Source organism: Pseudochaenichthys georgianus, chromosome 7, assembly GCF_902827115.2.
Source record: "Pseudochaenichthys georgianus chromosome 7, fPseGeo1.2, whole genome shotgun sequence".
In the NCBI taxonomy this organism is placed as follows: domain Eukaryota; kingdom Metazoa; phylum Chordata; class Actinopteri; order Perciformes; family Channichthyidae; genus Pseudochaenichthys; species Pseudochaenichthys georgianus.
In genome coordinates this window covers 2,597,250-2,621,132 of record NC_047509.1, presented here as the reverse complement: position 1 = coordinate 2,621,132, position 23,883 = coordinate 2,597,250, and the positions used below count along the sequence as shown (strand labels likewise).

Here is a 23,883-nt window from a genome sequence, read left to right as displayed (position 1 = left end):
CAGCGAGATCTGAGGTTACACCTCTTAATTAAAAATATATACACATGTTATTTTTAGACAAGTTCAGAAGAGCACGAAAGCCACAATGACCTACTTCCTGTTACACCCCTCAGTGCTGTTGAATATTTTAGTAATATGTGTAAGGGATTTGAGAGCGTGTGGGGAAAACAGACTTAACATTGTCACGATACCAGAAAACGAGTATTTGATACGAATAACATTTCAATGCCACTATTGTCGATTCGCAGTGGCATATCACAGTAAAAAGTAATAGTAATTAGGCTCGTTCACACCGCAGTACTTCTCCCACTTTAGTTCCGATATAGTTCCGAAATGTTGCGTTCACACCAAAAAGAGCCGGAACTCAAATTAGTTCATGAGAACCTTTTCACCCCCTTTTCCGTCCCTGCTAGAGAGCAGGGACTTTCGTGGGAGAAAAAGGTTCCTATGTCCGATTGGCTGGGCGGATTGCAAACCACGCCCCGTAAAACTCCCAAAAAGTTTTGTGAAGCCGCCATTTTATTATCCTCGCATTAGCATTATTAGCATTAGCCCAGCGCAGAAACGCAGAGAGACTAATTTATGGCAACACATAATAAAACGTGGGAGCGGTGGAGATGAGGAGGTGTCTGCGTTCTGGCGATTTACTCGGAAGGCTTCAGTAGAAGCTGCTGGGACTCCCAGCAGCTTCAACTGAAGCCTTCCCCAACTCCGGGGACTTCCGGCCGGGGACTTTGGGTGGCAGTATACGCCGTGAAGTGGTTTGCGGCCTGCCAGTAAACCCAAAAAAGAAGAAGAAGAAGAAGAAGAAGAAGAAGAAGAAGAAGAAGAAGAAGAAGAAGAAGAAGAAGAAGAAGAAGAAGAAGAAGAAGAAGAAGAAGAAGAAGAAGAAGAAGAAGAAGAAGAAGAAGAGTTCTCATGAACTAAGTTCTCATGAACCTTTGTGGGAAAAGTACTGCGGTGTGAATGCGCCTCTTGTGAGGATTTTAGCCAGGTTATAATTCCCTCCCTAATATGTATGTCATACTGTGAAAAAATATATATTTGTCAAACAACTGAATCTCCGTCGATTTTCAACTTGTGAAGATTTAAAAATGTGCGACTAACTTGGCACAAAGATATCAAAGTCACAAAGTCACTCTATCTGCTAAAAACACAATATTATTATTTGACAGTAAGTCCAGTTTAAATCAGAGGTCCACTAGAAGAAGTGGAATAAAAACATTTAAAAACTCGAGATTAGATTATAAAATGTCATAAGAATACAAATTCACAAAAACAAATCCTGTGTTTTAAATTTGTATTCCTGCTAATAATATAGGGAACAATTAGCAATGTATTTAAACTCTGTGTATTAACAGTGTCATGTTCCTCTGTATTGAAAATATGCATCAAACCCAGAAAAGTAAAAAACATTTTAAATTGAAATGCAATGTTTAATTATTTTGTATACATTACATTTCTTTTTTTTCTTTTACTCTCTGATTAGCTTTGCAGTTTCAGCACCAACTGTGAGACTTTCTATTAATAGTCATAATTCATAATCCATAATTCATCACCTCAACCAAGTCGAGGTGTGTGTGTGTGTGTGTGTGTGTGTGTGTGTGTGTGTGTGTGTGTGTGTGTGTGTGTGTGTGTGTGTGTGTGTGTGTGTGTGTGTGTGTGTGTGTGTGTGTGGTGTGTGTGTGTGTGTGTGTGTGTGTGTGTGTGTGTGTGTGTGTGTGTGTGTGTGTGTGTGTGTGTGTGTGTGTGTGTGTGTGACCAACTGGAGCGCAGGTGAGTATATGGTTGTCGTACTGTGAAATTTGGACATAAATCATTTTGACGTAACGCACGCACGAACACGTGCACACACACACACACACACACAGTTAAAGCAAAAGTAGTGTTCATGTGGCAGCTGCAGCTCAGTTGCTACATGAACACTGGACTGATGATGAAGGTGATGTTAGAGGAGGAGACATTTTGATCTGATCTGCACCTCAACAGGTTAATATTTCATCGGTTCTCCATCTGCAGCAGATCTGGAGTCAGAGAAGTTTAACCAAATGTTCAAATGCATCATTCATATCGTTCATATCTTAGACATAGATAAATATAAATTAATTCAAATTAGCTCCACCTTTAGCAGCTGCAACCTTAAAGTGATGAACACATGTGCATTTTAACTAAATGTTTTCTTTTTTGCATGATGTGCACTTTTACTTAAAATATATGTTGATGTTAATACTTTTCTACTTTTCTACCACACTTAAATGCAGTACTACTTTATACTGTTCTATTCCTATCTTTACTGAAATTAAGGATCTGAGTACTTCAACTGCTTTTACATCAACTCTGCTTACTTATTATTAACAAGATAGTGTTAAAGGGCTGAGGTTGGGCTAAATAAATACTGTATTACCTACCTGCCTGTCAGCCTTCCATCTCGTGCACAAACCTATCTCGTGCCCTCATTGGTCATGTGCGCGTTGGTGTGTGTTGGAGGAGGGGCTCTGTGAGGAAGTCTGATGGAAGAGGCAGATTTTTCCCGGTTGTGTACTTTCAAATTCTAGCGCACTTGAGCTGGTTTCTCCATTCTTACCTACCCTACCTTTAAATCAAATATATTATTATTATTATTAAGGTTGTGGTTTCGATCCCAGCCCCTACACTCAGGAATTTCTTAAGTTGGCCATTACGTTGGCATCTCGTGAACTTGTGGAATCTCACGTTAGCGAAATTGTAGATTATGAACAATAAAAGACAAATGGATTTAGTTTACTTGCACAAAATATTCCAGTGTTTCTATTTTTTTTCTGAGAAGACAATCTTCTAAAGCGTTTTACATGGCTAATGAATATGAATATTAGATGTATTCCAATGTTGATTTCTTAAACATTGACCTACTTTTCCTTATCAATCATACTACATCACAGTTCTTGTAATTTTAGGTCATACAATTGCGGGATTTCGTGTTTTTCTGTTGGTGTATTTTCAGAGGCACGGTGATATTTTTCACCGTCAGAGTTTCCTCCAGCTGTCTGTCTGGATAACATCAAACTCTCCTCCACCAACATTTATTTTTCTCTCTGCAGCTTCGTGTTGTTCCACTCTGCATTTTTCTTATCAGCTCACATGCTAACATTCACCCTCCCACCTCTAACCGAGTGTGTGTTTGAACACGGTTAAACACACACCCTTTGTCTCTTTGATATTTTACAGGACTGACATTAAAGGAGTATGCTGGTGTTTTTCCCGTTTCAGCCTATTCTCTATGAATCCTGTTTACGTTTCAATCCTACTGGGTCCTGTACAGTTTGTTATTTTAGCCCAGAGTCACATACTGAATTTCCTGACCATCCCAATTCTCCTAAAGGTCCACCAAAACCAGGAAACGCGCCATTTTATAGATCTTCAATCAAGTTGTCGGGTTTCATTACTTCAATTCAGAAGATGGTTTCATATAAAAAGATATGTTGATCCACTATATGCAAACAGTGTTGTAACTTAATTTCTATCTTATTATTGTCTTTATCAATCATAAGAGCAGAGGGCCCAGTATTGAGCCTTGTGGTGTACCTGTTTTGCAGTTTTAAGGTTGTGACAGTTTAACTTATATGGCTAAGAAGAAATAATGTATTATATAACATCTATTTTGATTCCTGTTCATAATGTTCCCTAATATTTATATTAATAACCTACCTGCAAGTCAAGAAATATAACATTACAAGTCAACAAATACTAAAGTTCAGATCAGGTTTCAACCAACAGCAGCACTTCAGAGACCAGCTACATGTATATACTGTATGTATACAAATATACTGTATGTGTGCACTGCAAAAATGGAACTTTAAGAATGTAAAAAAAACTTGTTTCTGGGGGGAAAAAGTCTTATTTTTCGTCTAAAAAGATAAATAATCTTGTTAAGAATTTTTTGGTTTAAGAAAAGTATTCTTACTTTAAGACAATATATCTTACTTTTTCTTATTAAGAAATGATATCTTATATTGAGATAGATTTAACCAGTAACAAGCTGCCGCATTGGTTTTCATAAATTCCGGGCATAGAACAGATTTTTCTTTCTTATTTTAAGAAATAAATCATCACACAACTTCTCAATTTAAGAATCTCATGAAAGGACACCAATTGTACAGGCTCTACGCAGTTGTTTCTGCACACTTCATGGTCTTTGTTTAGGGTCTTTATTGTCGCTTTGAGTCTTTGTGGTGGTTAAGCCTTTCCTTGAGAATCATTTTTAGTCTTTTTGTGATTTTTTTTGTGTGTCTGTGATTATTTTCAGTCTGTTCATGGTCACTTTGAGTCTCTGTGGGGTCGATTTGAGTGTCCTTGAGGATCATTTGCAGATCTTTGTTGTCATTTTGTATCTCTGTTGTCACTAAATGTCTTTGTCGCTGTTTTGAGTATCTCTTGTAGCTTTGGGATTCTTTGCACTCGTGTTGAGTTGCAGTTTTTGAGTTTAATTGTAGTTGCTTCGGTTTTCTTTCTGGATGCTTTGTGTCTTTTTGTAATCGTTTTGCATCTCTGTTGACCCTTCAAGTCTCTTTGCGACTCTATTTTCTTCCAGTAACATAATCAGAGTATATGCAGGAACCCTGAAGACACATTTAATACCTATTAAGACCTTTTCAGATCCTTTCCATACATTTTAAGACCTCATCGCCACTTGGAGTTTTAACCGGTTACCTTGGCGACACACTTCACCTCACATTGACTATATACTGTATTGATTGTCCTTCCTCTTTATCTTCCAACCATTTGGACGCAAACTTGCATTTCCCCATGACGATGCTGTTTAGCAACCGGCGTAAACGGACCTTCGCACGCTATCAAGCAGTGAGCGTGCGATGTCCTGTTCAGATGACGTCAAACCCAACGGGATGCTATAAATAAACTCCACAGAATCACACGACACACCTACGCCATGATTACATTCAGGCAGACTGTAGAACACAACCTCTCTGGACCATTCATATACTTATTGGAAACAAAAAGCTACAAAATGTAATACCTTGGAAAATGCCTTTAATACTTGTTAAGACCCCGCGGACGCCCTGATAATGCAGATATAGCATAACTATGAAGATCTAGTGTTGGTAGTGTATAGTGTCCTGCGTTTTGGTTGAGACATGAAGAAAGAAAGTCTGACAGCTTCAGCTTCCTCCCACAGCACATCCTCACTGAAACTGCTCTGCACAGACATATTTTAAAGCTTTTGGGAACATTTGATATCTTTATTACAGACAGGATGGTGATGACAGAAAATAAGAGAGGCCAGAGATGATGCAGTTGATGGTGTCAGTATCACATCTCCTTGAATCAGAATGAAACTAACAGCTGATTGTCCAGATTTAGTCCATGATGGAGACGCAGCTGGCTGTGATGTAACTGCAAAGCCTCTTACACTCACATAAAGATAGCCTTTTTTTAAAGCCTGTAAACTGTTGTTTCACACACTAAATGGACCAGAACAGAGGTTAAATCCTGCACTCAATCGTCTTACACACACGTTTAGATTTATTGGAAGGTTTGAGAAACTATAATTCTCTGCAGGTTAGAAAGTCTGGTTTCTGTCCTGTGGGTTTTATCTGCGGCTGTTTGACTTCACAACTTGAAACTATGCAAACAGCCAGGTTGGGTTGCTTCATGGGGTTAGTTTAAAACTGTGTGTGTGTGTGTGTGTGTGTGTGTGTGTGTGTGTGTGTGTGTGTGTGTGTGTGTGTGTGTGTGTGTGTGTGTGTGTGTGTGTGTGTGTGTGTGTGTGTGTGTGTGTGTGTGTGTGTGTGTGTGTGTGTGTGTGTGTGTGTGTGTGTGTGTGTGTGTGTGTGTGTGTGTGTGTGTGGTGTGTGTGTGTGTGTGTGTGTGTGTGTGTGTGTGTGTGTGTGTGTGTGTGTGTGTGTGTGTGTGTGTGTGTGTGTGTGTGTGTGTGTGTGACTTGGCAGTTGTTTTCCAGAACAAACTCCCACAAATGTCTCCGTTCAAACTGAAAAAATGCGTTCAGAGCTGGAACAAACTGTCTCTTAACAATGATTTCAAATGTGTTTTAAAACACAAACTACGCAATTTCCCATAACTCTTAAAAGACACAATCAGCAGCACAGCATTCCTCTTGGCTTCGCCGTATCTTTGTACAGAAACAACTATGCTGTCATCTATACAAAGTAACAGAAAACAAGACGTTCAAAAGCGGATAAAACATGCATATCTAGGAGAATGTGCATTTGTAAAGATATGGATAAACTTTGAATCCAAAAAGGTTTTAGCTTTTGTATTATTCTGTGTTTGAGAAATGAATATTTTTGGAGGAATATGTTCCACAATGCGGTCTAATATGAGGAGATAAAGACCGTTGGCATTCGAGTTTGTCTAACAAGCACTAACTGCCTTATTAACATACGCCGATAAAGGCTTCAGAAAAAGTAATGATGTTAAAATCGGTGGTGTAGGAAGTTATGGTTAAATAGTTCTTAAATAAGTCTCACTACTGCCTGCGTTGCTTCTGATAAACTGACCACTAGAGGTCGCTGTCAGGTAAACACAAACAGGTCGACTTCCTGTTGTCGTGAACGTGATAACTGCAGCTTCCTCTGCTCTTCTGCTTCTTCCTCCAGCAGCTGTTAGTTCAGCCGAGCACACTGAGCACACCTCAATAATTAAAACACATGTATTATTACTCAGCTGTCGGAAAGAAGAAGATCCAGAGTCTTCATCGTAAAAAATATCTGAGTTAACGGGCTCCGGGAGTGGCCTTCGAAGAAAAAAAAGTTGATAAATCGTTACCTCACTTCTTAAATCTTTGGATTCATTTGTGGTCACTAGTCAAATAGTGTTGGCAGTGCGAAGGGTCAAGACATTCCCTCCATCCGCCAGGCTGTTACCGTTGGTCGCAGATAGCTTGGATTCACATTTGGGAAGAGACATGTTGACCACACTTTGCAAAGGATTACTGTCAGTGAAACTCTCTCCATGAGGATACTGAGAGCTGGTGGTGAATGATATTGTTGAGGATGCTTTTGACTTTGGAGTAGGTCGATTGGAAACCTTATGGTTACAGCTGGATGTGTGCATCACGAAAGACGGTGCACATCTCTTAAAGGTCCCGTGTCATGGCCATTTCCACTGATCATAATTCCATTGTTGAGGTCGACTAGAATATATTTATACTGTGCAATTTTCCAAATTCCAAAAAAAATTCAGCAGTATTCACTCTCTCCACTAAACGGCTCGCTGCAGCTCTCCCCCCGTCCCCCGTCCCCCGTCCCTGTGAGCCCAGTGTGCTCTGATTGGTCGGGACCAGTCGGGACGTTGTGAATCGCGCTAAGCTCCGTGGAGGTGTGATTTCCTTGTTTAGCGATACACAGCCAAACTCACCCTGAGCACACACAAAGTCACAGCCGAAGTAAAAACAATAAGTGTGGTTTGATATTGAGTAAGAGAAAGGTTGATAAACGCTGTGAGAATGGGTCTGCAGAGAGAATGTCACCGCGATCCCAACTGTCTGTTATCAGCCTGCAGCCAGGGAGGAGAGATCAGCAGAGCTGCCTGCACTGTGTGTGAGGAAGTCCGTGGATTGGTCAATTTGGACCAATCAGCGGGGGCTTAACGTAACGGCTCCGCGGACGTAACGTAACGGCTCCACGGATTGGTCCATTTCGTTCCGGGGACGACATGACATCATGATGTACCCGGAAGAATCAAATGGACAGTGACGTATCTCCAACGAGGCGTTTTGGGGAGGTATTTTCTGTGTTAGAGTTTTACTCGCTACAGGGTGCACTTTGAGGGTTTTGACTCTGCAGACCGTTCACATGCATAACAACCTTCATAACTCACAAGGGGCAATAACCGGAAAAGCATGACATGTCAGCTTTAATACTTCCATATTTATAATTCTGGGAAGCAGGAATTTAACCAACATGGGAAAGATTGAATTTGGAGGGCGCAAATTACATGTTGTCTGCACAAAATAATAAATCATTGCCTTCGTTTTTCCCTCCCTTTGGCTACTCCCAGGCTTCGTTATCCCCTCCCTTTGGCTACTCCCAGGCTTCGTTATTCCCTCCCTTTGGCTACTCCCAGGCTTCGTTATCCCCTCCCTTTGGCTACTCCCAGGCTTCGTTATCCCCTCCCTTTGGCTACTCCCAGGCTTCGTTGTTCCCTCCCTTTGGCTACTCCCAGGCTTCGTTATTCCCTCTCTTTGGCTACTCCCAGGCTTCGTTGTTCCCTCCCTTTGGCTACTCCCAGGCTTCGTTGTTCCCTCCCTTTGGCTACTCCCAGGCTTCGTTATTCCCTCCCTTTGGCTACTCCCAGGCTTCGTTATTCCCTCTCTTTGGCTACTCCCAGGCTTCGTTATTCCCTCTCTTTGGCTACTCCCAGGCTTCGTTATTCCCTCCCTTTGGCTACTCCCAGGCTTCGTTTTTCCCTCCCTTTGGCTACTCCCAGGCTTAGTTTTTCCCTCCCTTTGGCTACTCCCAGGCTTCGTTTTTCCCTCCCTTTAGCTACTCCCAGGCTTCGTTATTCCCTCTCTTTGGCTACTCCCAGGCTTCGTTATTCCCTCTCTTTGGCTACTCCCAGGCTTCGTTATTCCCTCTCTTTGGCTACTCCCAGGCTTCGTTATTCCCTCCCTTTAGCTACTCCCAGGCTTCGTTATTCCCTCCCTTTGGCTACTCCCAGGCTTCGTTTTTCCCTCCCTTTGGCTACTCCCAGGCTTCGTTTTTCCGTCCCTTTGGCTACTCCCAGGCTTCGTTTTTCCCTCCCTTTGGCTACTCCCAGGCTTCGTTGTTCCCTCCCTTTGGCTACTCCCAGGCATCGTTATTCCCTCCCTTTGGCTACTCCCAGGCTTCGTTATTCCCTCCCTTTGGCTACTCCCAGGCTTCGTTATTCCCTCCCTTTGGCTACTCCCAGGCTTCGTTATTCCCTCCCTTTGGCTACTCCCAGGCTTCGTTATCCCCTCCCTTTGGCTGCTCCCAGGCTTCGTTATTCCTTCCCTTTGGCTACTCCCAGGCTTCGTTATTCCCTCCCTTTGGCTACTCCCAGGCATCGTTATTCCCTCCCTTTGGCTACTCCCAGGCTTCATTTTTCCCTCCCTTTGGCTACTCCCAGGCTTCGTTGTTCCCTCCCTTTGGCTACTCCCAGGCATCGTTATTCCCTCCCTTTGGTTACTCCCAGGCTTCGTTATTCCCTCCCTTTGGCTACTCCCAGGCTTCGTTATTCCCTCCCTTTGGCTACTCCCAGGCTTCGTTATTCCCTCCCTTTGGCTACTCCCAGGCTTCGTTATTCCCTCCCTTTGGCTGCTCCCAGGCTTCGTTGTAGTATTGAGGCTCGTATTGAGGCTAGTATTGAGTCTAGTATTGAGTCTAGTATTGAGTCTAGTATTGAGGCTAGTATTGAGTCTAGTATTGAGTCTGCTTGTGGTCATGTTTATCTTAGTAATTTTACGTGCCTTTAGTGTCGTTTTTTTAATCTTTTTGATGACGTTTGAAGTCTCTTTGTGTTAGTATTGAGTCTTTGATGAAGTTTTGAGTCTCATTGAGGTCGATTTAAGTATCTTTATGGACTTTTTAAGTTACTGTTACTCCTTTCGGGTCTTTTTAAAGTCTATTTGTGGACGTATTGAGAGTCTTTGAGGTCATTTCGGCTATCTCTTTGACGTTTTATGTGTAGCTGTTTGCATTTTCATCCTTCAGTTTGTATTGCCTTTTTTTTTAAACGGCAACACATCAGATTTTATTTCACAAAATACAGTTATTCTAATAAAATGGTCTTAATCCAACCAAAACCATTTCAAATATGTTTAATGTACACAGCTCCATTTCTTCACAGGTGTCTGTAGCCTTGTGAATCCTCTTATTTTCAGTTTCAGGCACGATGTAATATTGTCAGCCCACCTGCCGGTCTCTCAGCGGCCATGTGATGTAACTCCAGTCACGTTTACACTGTGGCCCCGGGGCCTCGTACTGTAGATCTCTGACTCAGCTGGTTTGATAGTTGCAATTGTTTGTATTGCCTCTCTTACTGGTGGACCGCTGTACTTCAGTATTATTCCCTGATGTCTGACCATGTAACCCCCCCCCCTCTCTCCTCAGCCCCCTCCCTGTTGTCTCACCGGTTCGTGACGGTGCGTCGCGGCAGCCCGGCGGCTCGCAGCGGGCAGATCCAGCCTGGAGACCAACTGGAGACGGTGGAGGGCCGGGCCGTCGGGGGTCTGCAGCACCGAGACCTCGCCCAGATCCTGAGGAGAGCCGGGAACACCCTGAGACTGAGCATCACTCCCAGACACCGTACGAACACACACACACACACACACATTACATTGCATTTAGCTGACGCTTTTATCCAAAGCGACTTATAAGTGCAATAAGTGCAATAAGCACAATAAGTGCGTTCGACTAAGAAGATACAAACTTGAAGAAAACAGAATCATAAAGTACATCAGGTTTCATAGAGCAAAAACATTTCAAGTGCTACTCAACTGGCTTTAGAGAAGCCAGTCCTTTGTTAGTATATAAGTGCTTTGTTAATAGTTCTATCGCTCGAAGTGGAGTCGAAAGAGATGAGTTTTCAGTCTTCTCCGGAAGATGTGTAAGCTTTCTGCTGTCCTGATGTCAATGGGAGCTCATTCCACCATTTTGGAGCCAGGATAGCAAACCCACGTGTTTTTGCTGATGGGAACTTGGGTCCCCCTCGCTGTGCGGGTGCAGCGAGTCGTTTGGTTGATGCAGAGCGAAGTGCACGCGCTGGGGTGTACGGTTTAACCAAGTCCTGGATGGAGGAAGGGCCAGATCCATTCGCAGCATGGTACGCAAGTACCAGTGTCTTGAAGTGGATTCTAGCAGTTACTGGAAGCCAGTGAAGGGAGCGGAGGAGCGGCGTGGTGTGGGAGAATTTAGGAAGGTTGAAGACCAGACGAACACACACACACACACACACACAAATAAAATAATATAAAACACATTAAAATCAGGGTGTAGCAGCCTCGCCTATTTGCCCAACATAAAACATCTATTAACTTTTAAATCACTTTATAATTGCTCATCCCGAAACTAAGAGGTTATCTAGTCTCATATCAAGATACCAATATAATACTGTATACCAAAGCTCTACTCTCAAACACAGTTACAACGTGCTTTCCAATCAAAGCAGAGCAATGGATGAACTAAATGAGCAAACAGCAACTAAACGCATAGTAAAACAGAAAGACGATTATTAACCAAACATCTCAGAGATATTTTGAATGTCCAACAACACCAACACAAAGTGTATAGACAGGAACCTACTACAACTTTAAAGACGCTGATCGACAATTGCGTTAACTTTAATTCTGTCAACGGACTAAAATGAAGTCGTTCATACATTCTTCTTTGATTTGTGAAAAAAAGTAATATTGTCTAAAAATGATTGTAAAATTAATCCATAACAACATTTGATATTTCTCTTTTAGACTCGTCCACCGTGTCAGAGGGAGCCGATCTGGATATCGACAGCCGGGTGATGAAGGGATCCAGAGGGAGGCCGAAGGTCAGTCTTGACGGTTAATTGTTTGAAATTGAAGTGCTTACATAAAACCGTTATTCTTATTAATTTATATATATAAATATTTTCCTGACACTGACTCTAACACATAAGGCGCTTTCACACCGGAGTACTTTTACCCGTACTTTTCCCGTTTAGTTCTGTTAGTGCCTGGAATTTTGTGTTCACACCAAAAACAAAACTTAGTTCAGAGAACTTTTACCCCCATTTTTAGTGCCTGCTGTGGCCAATTTCTGATTGGCTGGGCGAATTGCAAACCACGCCCCGTAACACTCTGAAAAGTTTTGTGAAGCCGCCATTGTATTTGCTGGCATTAGCATTATTAGCATTAGCATTAGCCCAGCGCAGAAATGCAGAGAGACTAACTTATGGCAACACAAAATAAAACATGGGAGCGGTGGAGATGAGGAGGTGTTGGCGTTCTGGCGATTTACTCGGAAGGCTTCAGTAGAAGCTGCTGGGACTCCCAGCAGCTTCTACTGAAGCCTTCCCCAACTCCGGGGACTTCCGGCCGGGGACTCCGGGTGGCAGTATACGCCGTGAAGTGGTTTACGGCCTGCCAGTAAACCCAAAGCAGAAGAAGAAGAAGAAGAAGAAGTGACGTCAGCGGCTTCATTTGCCTAATCCTCCCTCAGAACGCGAGCGGCTCTTAGTTCCATGGGGGAAATAAGTGCTGGGAATTAAATACGGCAAAGTACTCACTTGGTATGATGGATGGTATAAAAAAGTTTTAATTTTATTTTATTGAAACTTACTAATTTTTTTCCAATATTTTTTACTAGTAGTTTTCATGTTTTTTGTTGATATTTAACTAACATTGTTGTGTGTCTGTGTAAGGAGGAGTCCAGGTTCTACAGCGTGGATCTGGATCGAGGTCCTACAGGTTTTGGTTTCTCTCTGAGGGGGGGCAGCGAATACAACATGGGGCTGTATGTACTGGGACTGATGGAGGGGGGGCCGGCCCAACGCAGCAACAAGATACAGGTACACACACACACACGCGCACACACACACACACACACACACCTTAACTCATCACTTCCTGCAAACTCCTTCACAGTAAAAGCCAGAATCAGGTCTCCTCACAGGAAGGCTCCCAAAGAAAGCCAACTGAACTCCATCGTTTCAAATGGCGTTGGTGGGGTTTTGGGAAGGTTCAAGGTTCTTTGTTCTGTCATACGAACATAGCTACAGTGTTGTTATGACGATGACAATCTTAGGCCACAGGCTCCTCCAACAGTGCAACACAATAACACAGATAAACAGAACAAATATAGTGCAGGTAAATAGTAAATACAAAAATAAAAATAGTTTAATAAGTGAAATAAGAGCCTATATGCAAGTTATTGGAATGATATATTTGATAAATAGATAAATAATTACTAAGTAGCAGATGAATGTTATGGATGTTGTTTCAACAGTTCAGGTGTTTAACAGTCTCACTGCCTGCGGGATGAAGCTGTCCCTGAGTCTGGTGGTTTCTGTCCGGATGCTGCGGTACCGCCTGCCAGACGGCAGCAGACAGAACAGTTTGTGGCTGGGGTGAGGGGCGTCTTTTATAATCCTGAGGGCTTTCTTCCTGAGCCGCTGGGAGTAGAGGTCCTCCATGGAGGGCAGCTCCGTCCTGGTGATGTGCTTTGCAGCTTTCACCACCCTCTGTAAAGCCTTACGGTTGAGGGCGGTGCAGCTGCCGTACCAGGCCGTGATGCAGCCAGTCAGGATGCTCTCTATGGAGCACCTGAAGGTCAGGATCCTCTCTATGGAGCACCTGAAGGTCAGGATCCTCTCTATGGAGCACCTGAAGGTCAGGATCCTCTCTATGGAGCACCTGAAGGTCAGGATCCTCTCTATGGTGCACCTGAAGAAGGTCAGGATCCTCTCTATGGAGCACCTGAAGGTCAGGATCCTCTCTATGGAGCACCTGTAGAATATCCTGGTATCCTGGTAAATATAAGTATCAGATAAAACGTAAATGAGAACCAGATCAAAGATATTTGAAGTCTCTAATCTGGGTTTACAAAACTCACTTTAGTGGTGAAACACTCGTTAGCACCCCTGTCGATATGAGCATCCTGAGACGGAGACATTCCTTTGTGGTATTCAAACAAATGATTTATTCATGACTTTTTAGGATATACTTTTTGTCAGCAGCTGTGAGACTCTGAGCATCAAACATTCAACGTCCAGCTTCTTCCTCTGCTCTCTGCTTTAAATACGAAACGCCAAGGTCCAGATGTGCTGTCAGCGCCCCCCTACAGGCTGCATTTACAACTGCCACGTCTCAAATGAAAGACAAACGCCTGGTGATAGGGGAAGACTGAAACATCCTTCATCACTTTTGGACTTTTGAGCCAAATGGCAACGATCTGCTGGCACCAGATTATTTCTAATGGAATATTGTCTGCTCTTCCCCTCCCTGGCTCAGGTGTCGACCAGCTGGTGGAGATTAATGGAGACAGCACATCAGGGATGACCCACAGTCAGGCTGTGGAGCAGATCAGGAGAGGAGGACATCGCATCCACCTCGTGCTCAAGAAAGGAAACGGATACGTGCCCGACTACGGTGAGGTTTCAAACACTGGCGGTGGACACCGAGTGTTACGTTTACAGGAACCGACAAATCCTACTCGTTGTAGAATGAAGTGTGGTGAAAGTACCTGAGGGAGGCGTGTGGCGCAGTGGGCTAGTGCGTTGGTGTTCGGATCAGGGGAGCACAGGTGCAAACCCCACTGCATGTCGTTGTGTTGATGTCTCACATAGCAGTATAATTACAAGTTTCTCATCTATTTAATCTGAAAAACAAGACGTGTATAGTCTTTAATTCATTACAAGAAAAAAGACAATTTATAGTTCAGTAGAAATCCAGCTGGACCTCTTCTCACTTCCCAACTCTCTGAACCTGAAATCCTCCAATCACAGCTCTGGATTTTCTTGACTTTGTACTTTTACTTTCTCCTGTTCTTCTTCTTCCTCTTCCTCTTCCTCTTCCTCAGTGGAGTTGTCCAGCCTGTCTCTCTGTATGACCAACTCTAAACAGGGGGAACCTGCTTCTACGTGATTGGACGCACTGAAAATGCGCGGTTTGTATCTTTCCTTTCTTTCCTTCATTTCATCTCCTTTCCTTTCACTTTCATTCACCGACTCTCAATCTCTCGGTTTTCAATCCACAGCCATCAGTACTTTTATCAGAAAGTTACAAATGAAAGCTCTGTCTTTACATGAACTCTAATGGATTTAATTTACAATATCCCATATACCGACCCCGTCATGTTACCATACTTTGTATTATTATTGTGCAGCTTTTGGCTAATGGACGTGAAATAAAACATTAGATTCACAGGCGATAGCTCTGGTGGAGAAGCCAATCCATTTCGGAAAAATTATATATTGGAGTCAATGGAGAGAGAAAACGTATCTTTCGATCCCGTTTGAATTGTGCCATGAATTACCACATATGACGTTTGTCAATCTTAAAAAATAATTTCCATGTCAAAAAGTCACAGTTTGTCGTAAAGCTGTTGAAACATAAGACTATGAAAAATACGCAACTAGAAAGACTACAAATCCCAGAGTCCCCGGTCCCGCATGCTGGCTCTTACGGAACCGACTGACTCCCCATGTGTGTGTGTGCAGCTCTCAACGTGCCCAGACTTGGAGTGATTTTCACCTTTTTAATACTTTTCTCCTCATTCTGAGAGAAAGAAGTGAAACGTGCCAAACGTGACGGCCGCCTTGGTGTGTGGTGCGAGACGGGAGATGAGAGATGTAGTTCAGTGAGTGCTTCACACAAAAAAAAGTGACACATTTGTTTGTGTGAAACGCTTTAATGACTACATCTCTGGTCTCGCAGACTCTCAGAACAACACACGTCACCCAGATGGCCGTCACTACTGTCTTGTCAACAAACGATTGACTACGCTCCTATCACCACAATGAAACACGTCCAGAAGAATGTCAAGCTGCCTGCCTGCCTTTGATTCTCTCTGAACTGCCTCGTCTTTTTAATGTTAATGTCAACCATTTATGCAGATAGCATGAAGTAGAAAAGATCGGCGATTGCCGATGCTAGAGTTAGCGTTAGCATTTCTCCCCCGGGCTTAAATTGTGTATTATAGAATGATCACACCGGACAGTACTCTTCAAAGGGTTCACGAATTATGACTACTACTCTTACTGTTTAACATGTTTGGGTTACTTAATGTTACTTTTCATATTAAGGCTAATAAAAATGACACGGCTGTAATGCTAACTAACGTGCTAGCTACTAGCTAGGTAGCTAACTTGATCCAGCCACTCCTGGTCCTTTCATCAGACGGGAAGCGAAAGAACGAGCAAGACCCATTGCTGGTATGATAACAACCTGGTACTAAGCACACAGGCATCTTGTTAAAGTTATCTCATCTTAGGCATCTATCTATATGGCGCTGATCGTAGCTATCTCTTAGTGGAGGAAAACAGTTATGACATCACTTACTCTGGGATTTGTAGTCTTTCTAGTTGCGTATTTTTCATAGTCTTATATTTCAACAGTTTTACGACAAACTGTGACTTTTTTGACATGGAAATAATTTTTTAAGATTGACCAAACATCATATGTGTAATTCGTGGCACAATTCAAATGGGATTGAAAAGTTTTCTCTCTCCATTGACTTCAATGCATAATGTTTCCGAAATAAGGTCCCATGGGGCGGAAGTAGATGGGCGTGACTTTGACACTATGAACACACTCTCTCACACATTTTGTAACTCATTAAACTGATTTAACTGTAAACGTGTGTTCTGCCCAAGGCAAGGCACACGCTGTTTAAGCGGCAGCATGGATTTCATTACCTTTGTGACCAAAGTGGACGTTAGAGGAACTGCAGCTCAATGTGTTTCTCTGTTTGTCCGGCAGGCCTGAGGAAGGAGCCCTCTCCCCCTCTTCCTCTTCACACACAGAGGAGCCAGATGTGGAAACAGTGACCATGAGAACCACCTCCCTCAGCCAGCAGAGGGGAGGAGGCGGCGGTACCGGAGGAGGAGAAGGAGTAGGAGAGAGGAGGAAGACGAGGAGAGAGGGAGAAACCAAACGAAGAACAGGAGGAAGAGTAGGAGGAGGAGGAGGGTTAGGGCCTCCTGATCTGGACCTAGACGTGGTGGAGGAAGAGGCCAGGATGGAGGAAAAGGGGGAGAGGAGTAAGGAGGAGGAGATGAGGAGAAAAAGTCAGACTGTCAGGCCGAAAGAGAAGCTGGAGAACCAGAGGGAGCAGGGGAAGAAGAGCAGGAGCTTACCCAGGAGCAGTGCCAAATCCTGGGACACGTTGGTGCCGCAGGAGGTGGAGGAGTCAGCAGAAGAAGTGAAGGAGAGGAGGAGGAAGAGGAGCGAGACGAAGAGCAGGAGGAGGGAGGAGCCCATGGAGCAGAGAGAGGACAGGTCAACCCGCAACGCAAAGCATTCTGGGAGCTCAGGTGCCCCATTCTCTTTCCTCATGCCGATAGATGACGACGATGAGCGCCAGCGTGTGTCAGACAGCGAATCAGCAACCAGCTTTTCAGATGTCAGCCAATCAGCAGCCACCATCCCATCGCCTGCCGGGTGGAGGGAGGAGGATTCTGATTGGAGGAGAGCCCAGTCGGCGTGGCAACACGGGGACTCCCCCGGGCCCCTGGCTGAAGCCGAGCCCAAAGACGCTGACGAAGGTTCTGATTGGCAGTCGGCTTGGTGGGCGGGAACTATTGGGCGGGCTCTCTCTCTGATTGGCTCACAGCGAGGACGTTCTTCATTGGCTGATTCTTTTTCCCTTTTTTTTCTAGGCTACTTATAAGGGCTTTTTGATTGGCCTGCTGAGAGAAGAACCGCCTCTTCTTGCATCTTATTGGATGATAATACTTTATGAAAGCAAACTAACAAAGACTTGTTTTCGATTGGCTGGTGGGCGGGTTTCGAGGCCTCTGATGGGTCAATGACATAACAGCTGCACACACAGCCATCAAATTAACCAACTTTATTTATTTTTTTACCCATCATCCTTCAGTACATCGTGAGACCTGTATCGCGAAGCAAAATGAGCGCATTGTCAACAGCACGACAACTAACCAATTACATTACTGGAAAAAGGAGTTGTAATAACTTTATTAAAAGAAAATAATAATGAATTATATGTATATAGGTCAGTAGAATATGATGATCATGTCTTTAAAATTGAATTTGGAAAGGATGTACTAGCCTTGAAACGTGATTAGCCTGTAATGTGGAAACGTTTGTTACCAGCTTTAAGATGCCAGCAATAAGTATCACTGAGTTTGGGAATGAGAATAAACAGAGTGAGATAAAGTGCTTGTGATACAGGCTCCTCACCCTCATCCTCATCATCATCATCATCATCATCTTCGTCTCCTGAACTTTAAACTCGTATGCAAACAACATGAGAACCTTTACTGGAGGCGCTGTGCTGTGATTCTGTGTAATCTGAGCATGTGAATATCCCTGGAATGATTTTTTTATTTTTATAAAAGCTGAATATGTAAAAGGCTCAATGACATTATTACTATTATAAAATATTAATATTATGTGAGATTAAATAGACCAGAGATGATCTGATTTGCCTGCTTGCTTGTAAAAAAAAAAGAAAAGAACTTTGCCCTGATGATATAACAGAGCCATAACACATACATACACACACCACACACACACACTTCAGGTCCAGCTGTGGTCCTGTTGGCCATCTATTACCATGACATCGCCTCGGCAACTCAGCCGGCAAGACGACCTGTTTCTATAGCAACAGCGGTGGATGCTACGTCCTGCAGCTCTGGATCATAACAAAGTGCCTCATTTGACTTCAGCCTTCATCCTGCAGAGCGACAGCGGGCTGCAGGCAGCAGACAATGCCATTAAGTCACAACACTCACACACACACACTTCCTGTCACCTGTCATCAAGACCTGTCACACACCACCATGCCATCCCCCTATACGTCCCACATAAAGAGGTGCAGGAATGAGTCCTAAACCCTGAATGAGTTAGCATTGTAGCACTTCTGAGTTCCTCGTCTTGAAGAAGGAGCTGTTGGTTAGATGCCCAAATGCAACACCTGACTTGTGATGTTTTTACGTTTGCAAATAAGTGACTTAATAAGAGGAGTAAATATCTCTCGTTGAACATTAGCCACCTTTAGCTTAGCAGGTGGTTGACGTGAAGTCATGTGACCTTGATGTGTGGTTCCTTTATCCTAACGTTAGCTTTTTACTTCTGCAGATTGCACTTCTGCTTAAAAAATGATAAACTGGTGGTTATATACGTGAATATTATCCTGCGAACAAAACGTATAAGTATCATAAATGTTATTTGTCACTTTGTCACTCATTTTCTTTTAAAAATCCAAAGGAAAAATACTTTCGACTTCTTGTCGAGGGAACCGCTGCGATGCTAGCTTTCAGGTCATTTCATTTAATACACTCGAATAAAATGTAGCATGTAAAATATGCCTTTGTGATGCCTCATGCACACGCAGTCTTAACTCCCTCATCCATTCATTACAACATGCATTTTTTTTCTACCATGCCTCTGTCTGTACACCCTCTGCAACTAAACTTCAACTCCCACAAACCCTTGCGCTGCCCTTTAGCCCCGCCCCTCAGCCTGCTAAAAAAAGGGCATTTTGGACCTTTCTTCTTCTATGCATTTTCTAAAAAGACTGCCTGAACTCTAACGCTTCTACTGATCGATGGGTCTGGATATTCAGGTTCTGGTCCAAAGACGACCGGGAAGGATTCAAAAGTTTCACCATCAGATCTGCTCTCAGGAGGGACGTCACGGAGGGACTTTGATAAAGTGTCAAATCAAGCGGTCGCCAGTAAACACAGTGTGATGTGGTGTGTCGGTATATATATATATATATATATATATACAATATATATATATATATATTTATGTCTTTTTAGCTGCAGTCTGACTACAAACACTAGACACAAGTCAGGGTAGCTGTTGCCTCAATTAACAAACTAATGTTAAAAGAATAGTTAATTTGGGAAGTGACTAAACAGTAGCAATATGACACTTCATAAATTGCAAAAGAAGTTTAAGTAGTTTTACTTAGTTAAAATGCTGGGCTAACACATGCTAAAAATGCTCTTTAAGCATGACTTCCTGTCACAGTTAATGACCTCCGCTGAACTTTCCCACATTACTTCAACTCTACTCTTAATTTGCAAAGGTACTAATGAAAGCTGTTCAAAAAATGTCGTCGAATAGAGTCATATGTGCCATAGTTTTCCGATGTAGTGAAATAGAAGTTGCAGTACAAGTACTTCAAATGTTTACTTAAAGGGGACCTATCATGCGAAATGCACTTTTGTACGTCTTTTATACATGACTATGTGTCCCCGGTGTTCCAGGGAACTCACCAAGTGTCAGAAAACACAACCCTCTCTATTTTCCTCCATACCCAAATCTCTAAAAAAAAGGGCTGCAACGGATCTGATAGACTGATCCAGATTTGAACACTGTCCTGACGTCAGGACGGTGGCGCTACGGCTATTGGTCAATTCTCCAGCTATCAGGGGAATGAGAGGTTAGGCCACGGCCGGCCATTGCTGCTCGAAAGCGCTGGAGACGCTGTAGTACATATGCCAGGCCTGTAAGTGGCACTGTAGTCTGCCACAAAAGCAGCGAAGAAGACTTCCCGCGCATGGTTGCCATGGTTGCCCTTCTGTTTATTCTCTGCTGTGGCTCTTTTTCTCCCTCCCAGAGGCAAGCGTTTGCGCCTCCTGCTTTAAACAATGGATCTAGATCGGCATGAAGGTGTTCTTTTCCCCATACTGACCAAGTCGCTGCACATTATCCCGCTTATTACACATGGCCACATTCTCAACAAAGTAACAACATGACTCCCAATATTCATTTAAATGCTTTTATGGATTTAGAAAATGATTTTAGTGATTTAAAAAATAGTTTTATGTATTGATTTAAATTGACATGCATCCGCTAAGAAAGTAGTAACGGCAGGAACTGCTTCTATAGTGTTTTGAGGAGCTTTTTTATTACAGATTTGAAAACATTGCTGCTTGCTTTAAAAGTAGCACAATTCATTATGTCAAACCTTGGAAAGTATCTAGATATCCCTGCCCTAATGCCAAAGGAACTGCACACTGAATATGTGTCGCCGTTTGATGTCTATGTCTGGACCGCTGCGCAAAAAGGAGGGTTTCTGCCCCATTACTTCTCTTCTTACTTCTATAAGAATAAAACACGGAGGATGGAGATCTCTTTTTCTCCCCCTCTTCTGACAGCCCAGCAGCTGATCTCAGAGCACGCTCCCCTCTCCTGCAGGGGGGCGTGGTCAGCTGCAGCTCACAGAATCAGCCCCCTGCAAAAACAGCGCTGGAAAGAGCAAATAGAGCGAAATGAGGCCATGGCTAAAATGCAGGATCTGTTTGGTATTTTGAAAAAAAAACTATATTTATATACTTTATATAGGTTTGGCCTACAATATATTGTTCAAATATAGCATGATATGTCCCCTTTAAATGAAACATCCGGGGCTTTTCAGAAAACATCCGGGGCTTGAGCCCAAGTAGCCACCCCTAGCGATAATAGTAATACATTTGATTTCCAAGCGCTTGTTCAGGTGCTCAAAGGCAACTTTACAGTGGGGATAAAAAGAAATAACTTCAAATCTATTGCATATAGGGAAATACAGATCTAAAATAATACGATATCTTTATTCACCCCATCACATTGTAATGTTATATTGTTTGTTTTACTGCACTTGACCTACTCGCATATTTCAGATTAATACTTAAATAAAAACTCAAATTAATCAATAATTTAAAAATATGGTTAATTTCAGTCCTGGTTCAACGAGGTGCTTTAACTGTGACAGATCATATTGACTCAAGAAGAACGCAGATGATGACTACATTGTTCTATTGAGCAAATTATTACATTGTTTCAGTCTCACCTCCAGCCTCAGCAATAAAGCCATCACAGCTCCACACATAGCTCCATGCAGAAAGAAGATCGAATTATTCTGATGTAAACAAGCTATTTTCACAGCTAATAAGAATCTGCTTAACATTGATGTCAGATGCTAATGTGAGCGAGTCCGTTAGCACTCACAGCTATTGGATTGAATCCCGTTGTCCCGAGGTCTTTTATTTTGAAACGCACAGAGAACAGATGTATACTTTTTACTTACTGTTTGAAACCCTTTAATGATGTCATGCTTTGTTGGACTGTTATAACCACAATCAGCTCTCAGTCACCCACATTTAAAGACTTCATTTCCCATCAGCCCCGGTGCTCCCAATTCCTCTAATGGCCACTAGATGGCACTAACATTGTATTATTGGACATATTATTTTTAAATATCTTACAATCTGATAAAAAAAAACAGCTGATGGTCAGAATTATGATTATTAAGTGAATAATTCTATTAACTTACCAAATGTATTTTTTATTTGTTAGTTTTTAATTAGACGAGTTAAACCATTGTTTGATGTAAAGAAAGTATTGAAAACCTATAAGTTCCAATCTTTTTACCCCTTAAACAAAAAAACGATGTCCATATCACTTGAGAATGTGTGGTTCTGCCTGCTGGTGTGGTTCAAATAAAGCTGTATTTCAGTATCAGGACAGTGAAGCTGCTGAAACAGGAAGTGCAAAACTGAAAGGAACACGTTTTTTTATATACGTTTCTGATGTTTTTGACATTTCGCAAAAAATAAGGAAAAAGGCATAGGAAAAAACAATACAGTTTGGATGCAAAAACAAAAAGGAAGGTCTAATTAATGTCAGTTTTTAGCCCTCAGGATGCAGCCAGTCAATCAACCTGTCGGCCAATCAGCTTGAGCTAATGAGTGCTGCGACCCATGCTTTATTAGAGCAATGAAGCACACACACACACACACACACACACACATGCACACACACATGCACACACACCACACACACACACACACACACACACACACACCACACACACACACACACAGTAGGAATATTTTTGCCCTGTTGTCAGTCTGTAGGCTGTGACCCGCACCCTCAACGTTGGCTTAAATTTCACCCACAATTAAAATGAAAAAGGGCAATTGGAAAATGTGTTATCAATAATATATTCCTCAGGGGTTATCAGGATATAATTAAATAAAAAATTGTAAACAGGAAGCTGGATATTAAATAACACATTTATATTGTGAGATATATTTGATAAATAATGAAATTGAAAATAGACAACAAATGATTACACTGAATGTAAAATAAAAAATATTGTAAAGTAATGTTATTAATTGAGGGATAAGGATTTTAAATGAAGTTTTAGTTTTATGAAAGCTTTATTTGCAGCTCTGAAGCTCCTCAAATATCAGCTGATCATGAAAATACAAAGAGGAACAATCTAAAATCCTCCCAAAAAACATCAAATAAGTCTCAATTGATTGGTTAATCTTGTCAACATGTTCCCTTAAAATATTGTTTCAGTTTATTGTCAAACAATAACTCTTACACCAAATAGGACTCTGATGACACAAATAGTTTTCCTTAAAGGTGGGGTAGGTAAATCACTTCAGAAACACTTGTTGTTATATTCCATGGAATGCTCTTAACGTCCCGATAGCAATGAATACATTAAATGCTTTGACAATACATCCATAAAAAAAGTCATCTCTGGAAGCCGTAGTTCTGTAAAAAGGACGACCAATCATCTGAGCCGGCCCGGCTAAAGTAACTGGATGGCCTGCCTGCCTGTCAGCCTTCCATCGGGGCACAAACGTATCTCGTGCCCTCATTGGTCATGTGCGCGTTCGTGTGTGTTGGAGGAGGGACTCCTGTAAGGAAGTCTGAAGAAGGGGCAGATTTTTTCGCTGCGTACTTTCAAATCTAGCGCACTCGAGCTGGTTTCTTCCATTCTACCCTACCCCCACCTTTAATCTATAAAACAACACGTTAGCATTTTTTATTTTTCACATTAAACAAGTTAAAATTGTAATTGAAATGAATTTGTTTGGTCATCAACGTTTATGTCAAAAAATACATTTTCAGATTTATATTTTGTATTATTTATTAATGTAATATTAGTACAGACAATTTATGAAACCGACAAACATACTCAATTACTAGAAGTTACATAGTTACAAATAATACAAAAACATTTAGCTTTTTAAATCAGGAGTATTAATTAACAGGCCACTTTTAAATAATTAAAACATGTAATTAGTAATATTTATAATGAAGGATGGATGTACAGTACAGTGCCTGCAAACAGTATAATGCAGCTTCAACTTTCACAACACACACAAATTCCAATAATCCCCCAAAAATGTGGATTTAAATCATAATAACGACTTTCTGTGAGGTAGAATTAAAATTATTTT

General features: G+C 42.2%; 1 protein-coding gene across 1 annotated transcript in view; it reads left to right on the top strand.

Moving 5' to 3' along the window:
* Window positions 1-18,107, top strand: part of LOC117449871 (membrane-associated guanylate kinase, WW and PDZ domain-containing protein 3-like) — a 91,238-nt gene extending 73,131 nt beyond the window's left edge. The window contains 5 exon segments of the mRNA XM_034087774.2: window positions 10,086-10,280; window positions 11,441-11,521; window positions 13,958-14,100; window positions 16,434-17,168; window positions 17,170-18,107. Of these exon segments, the coding sequence (XP_033943665.1) occupies window positions 10,086-10,280; window positions 11,441-11,521; window positions 13,958-14,100; window positions 16,434-17,168; window positions 17,170-17,268 (1,253 nt within the window). The 3' untranslated portion in view covers window positions 17,269-18,107.
* The last annotated feature ends 5,776 nt before the right edge of the window (window positions 18,108-23,883 follow it).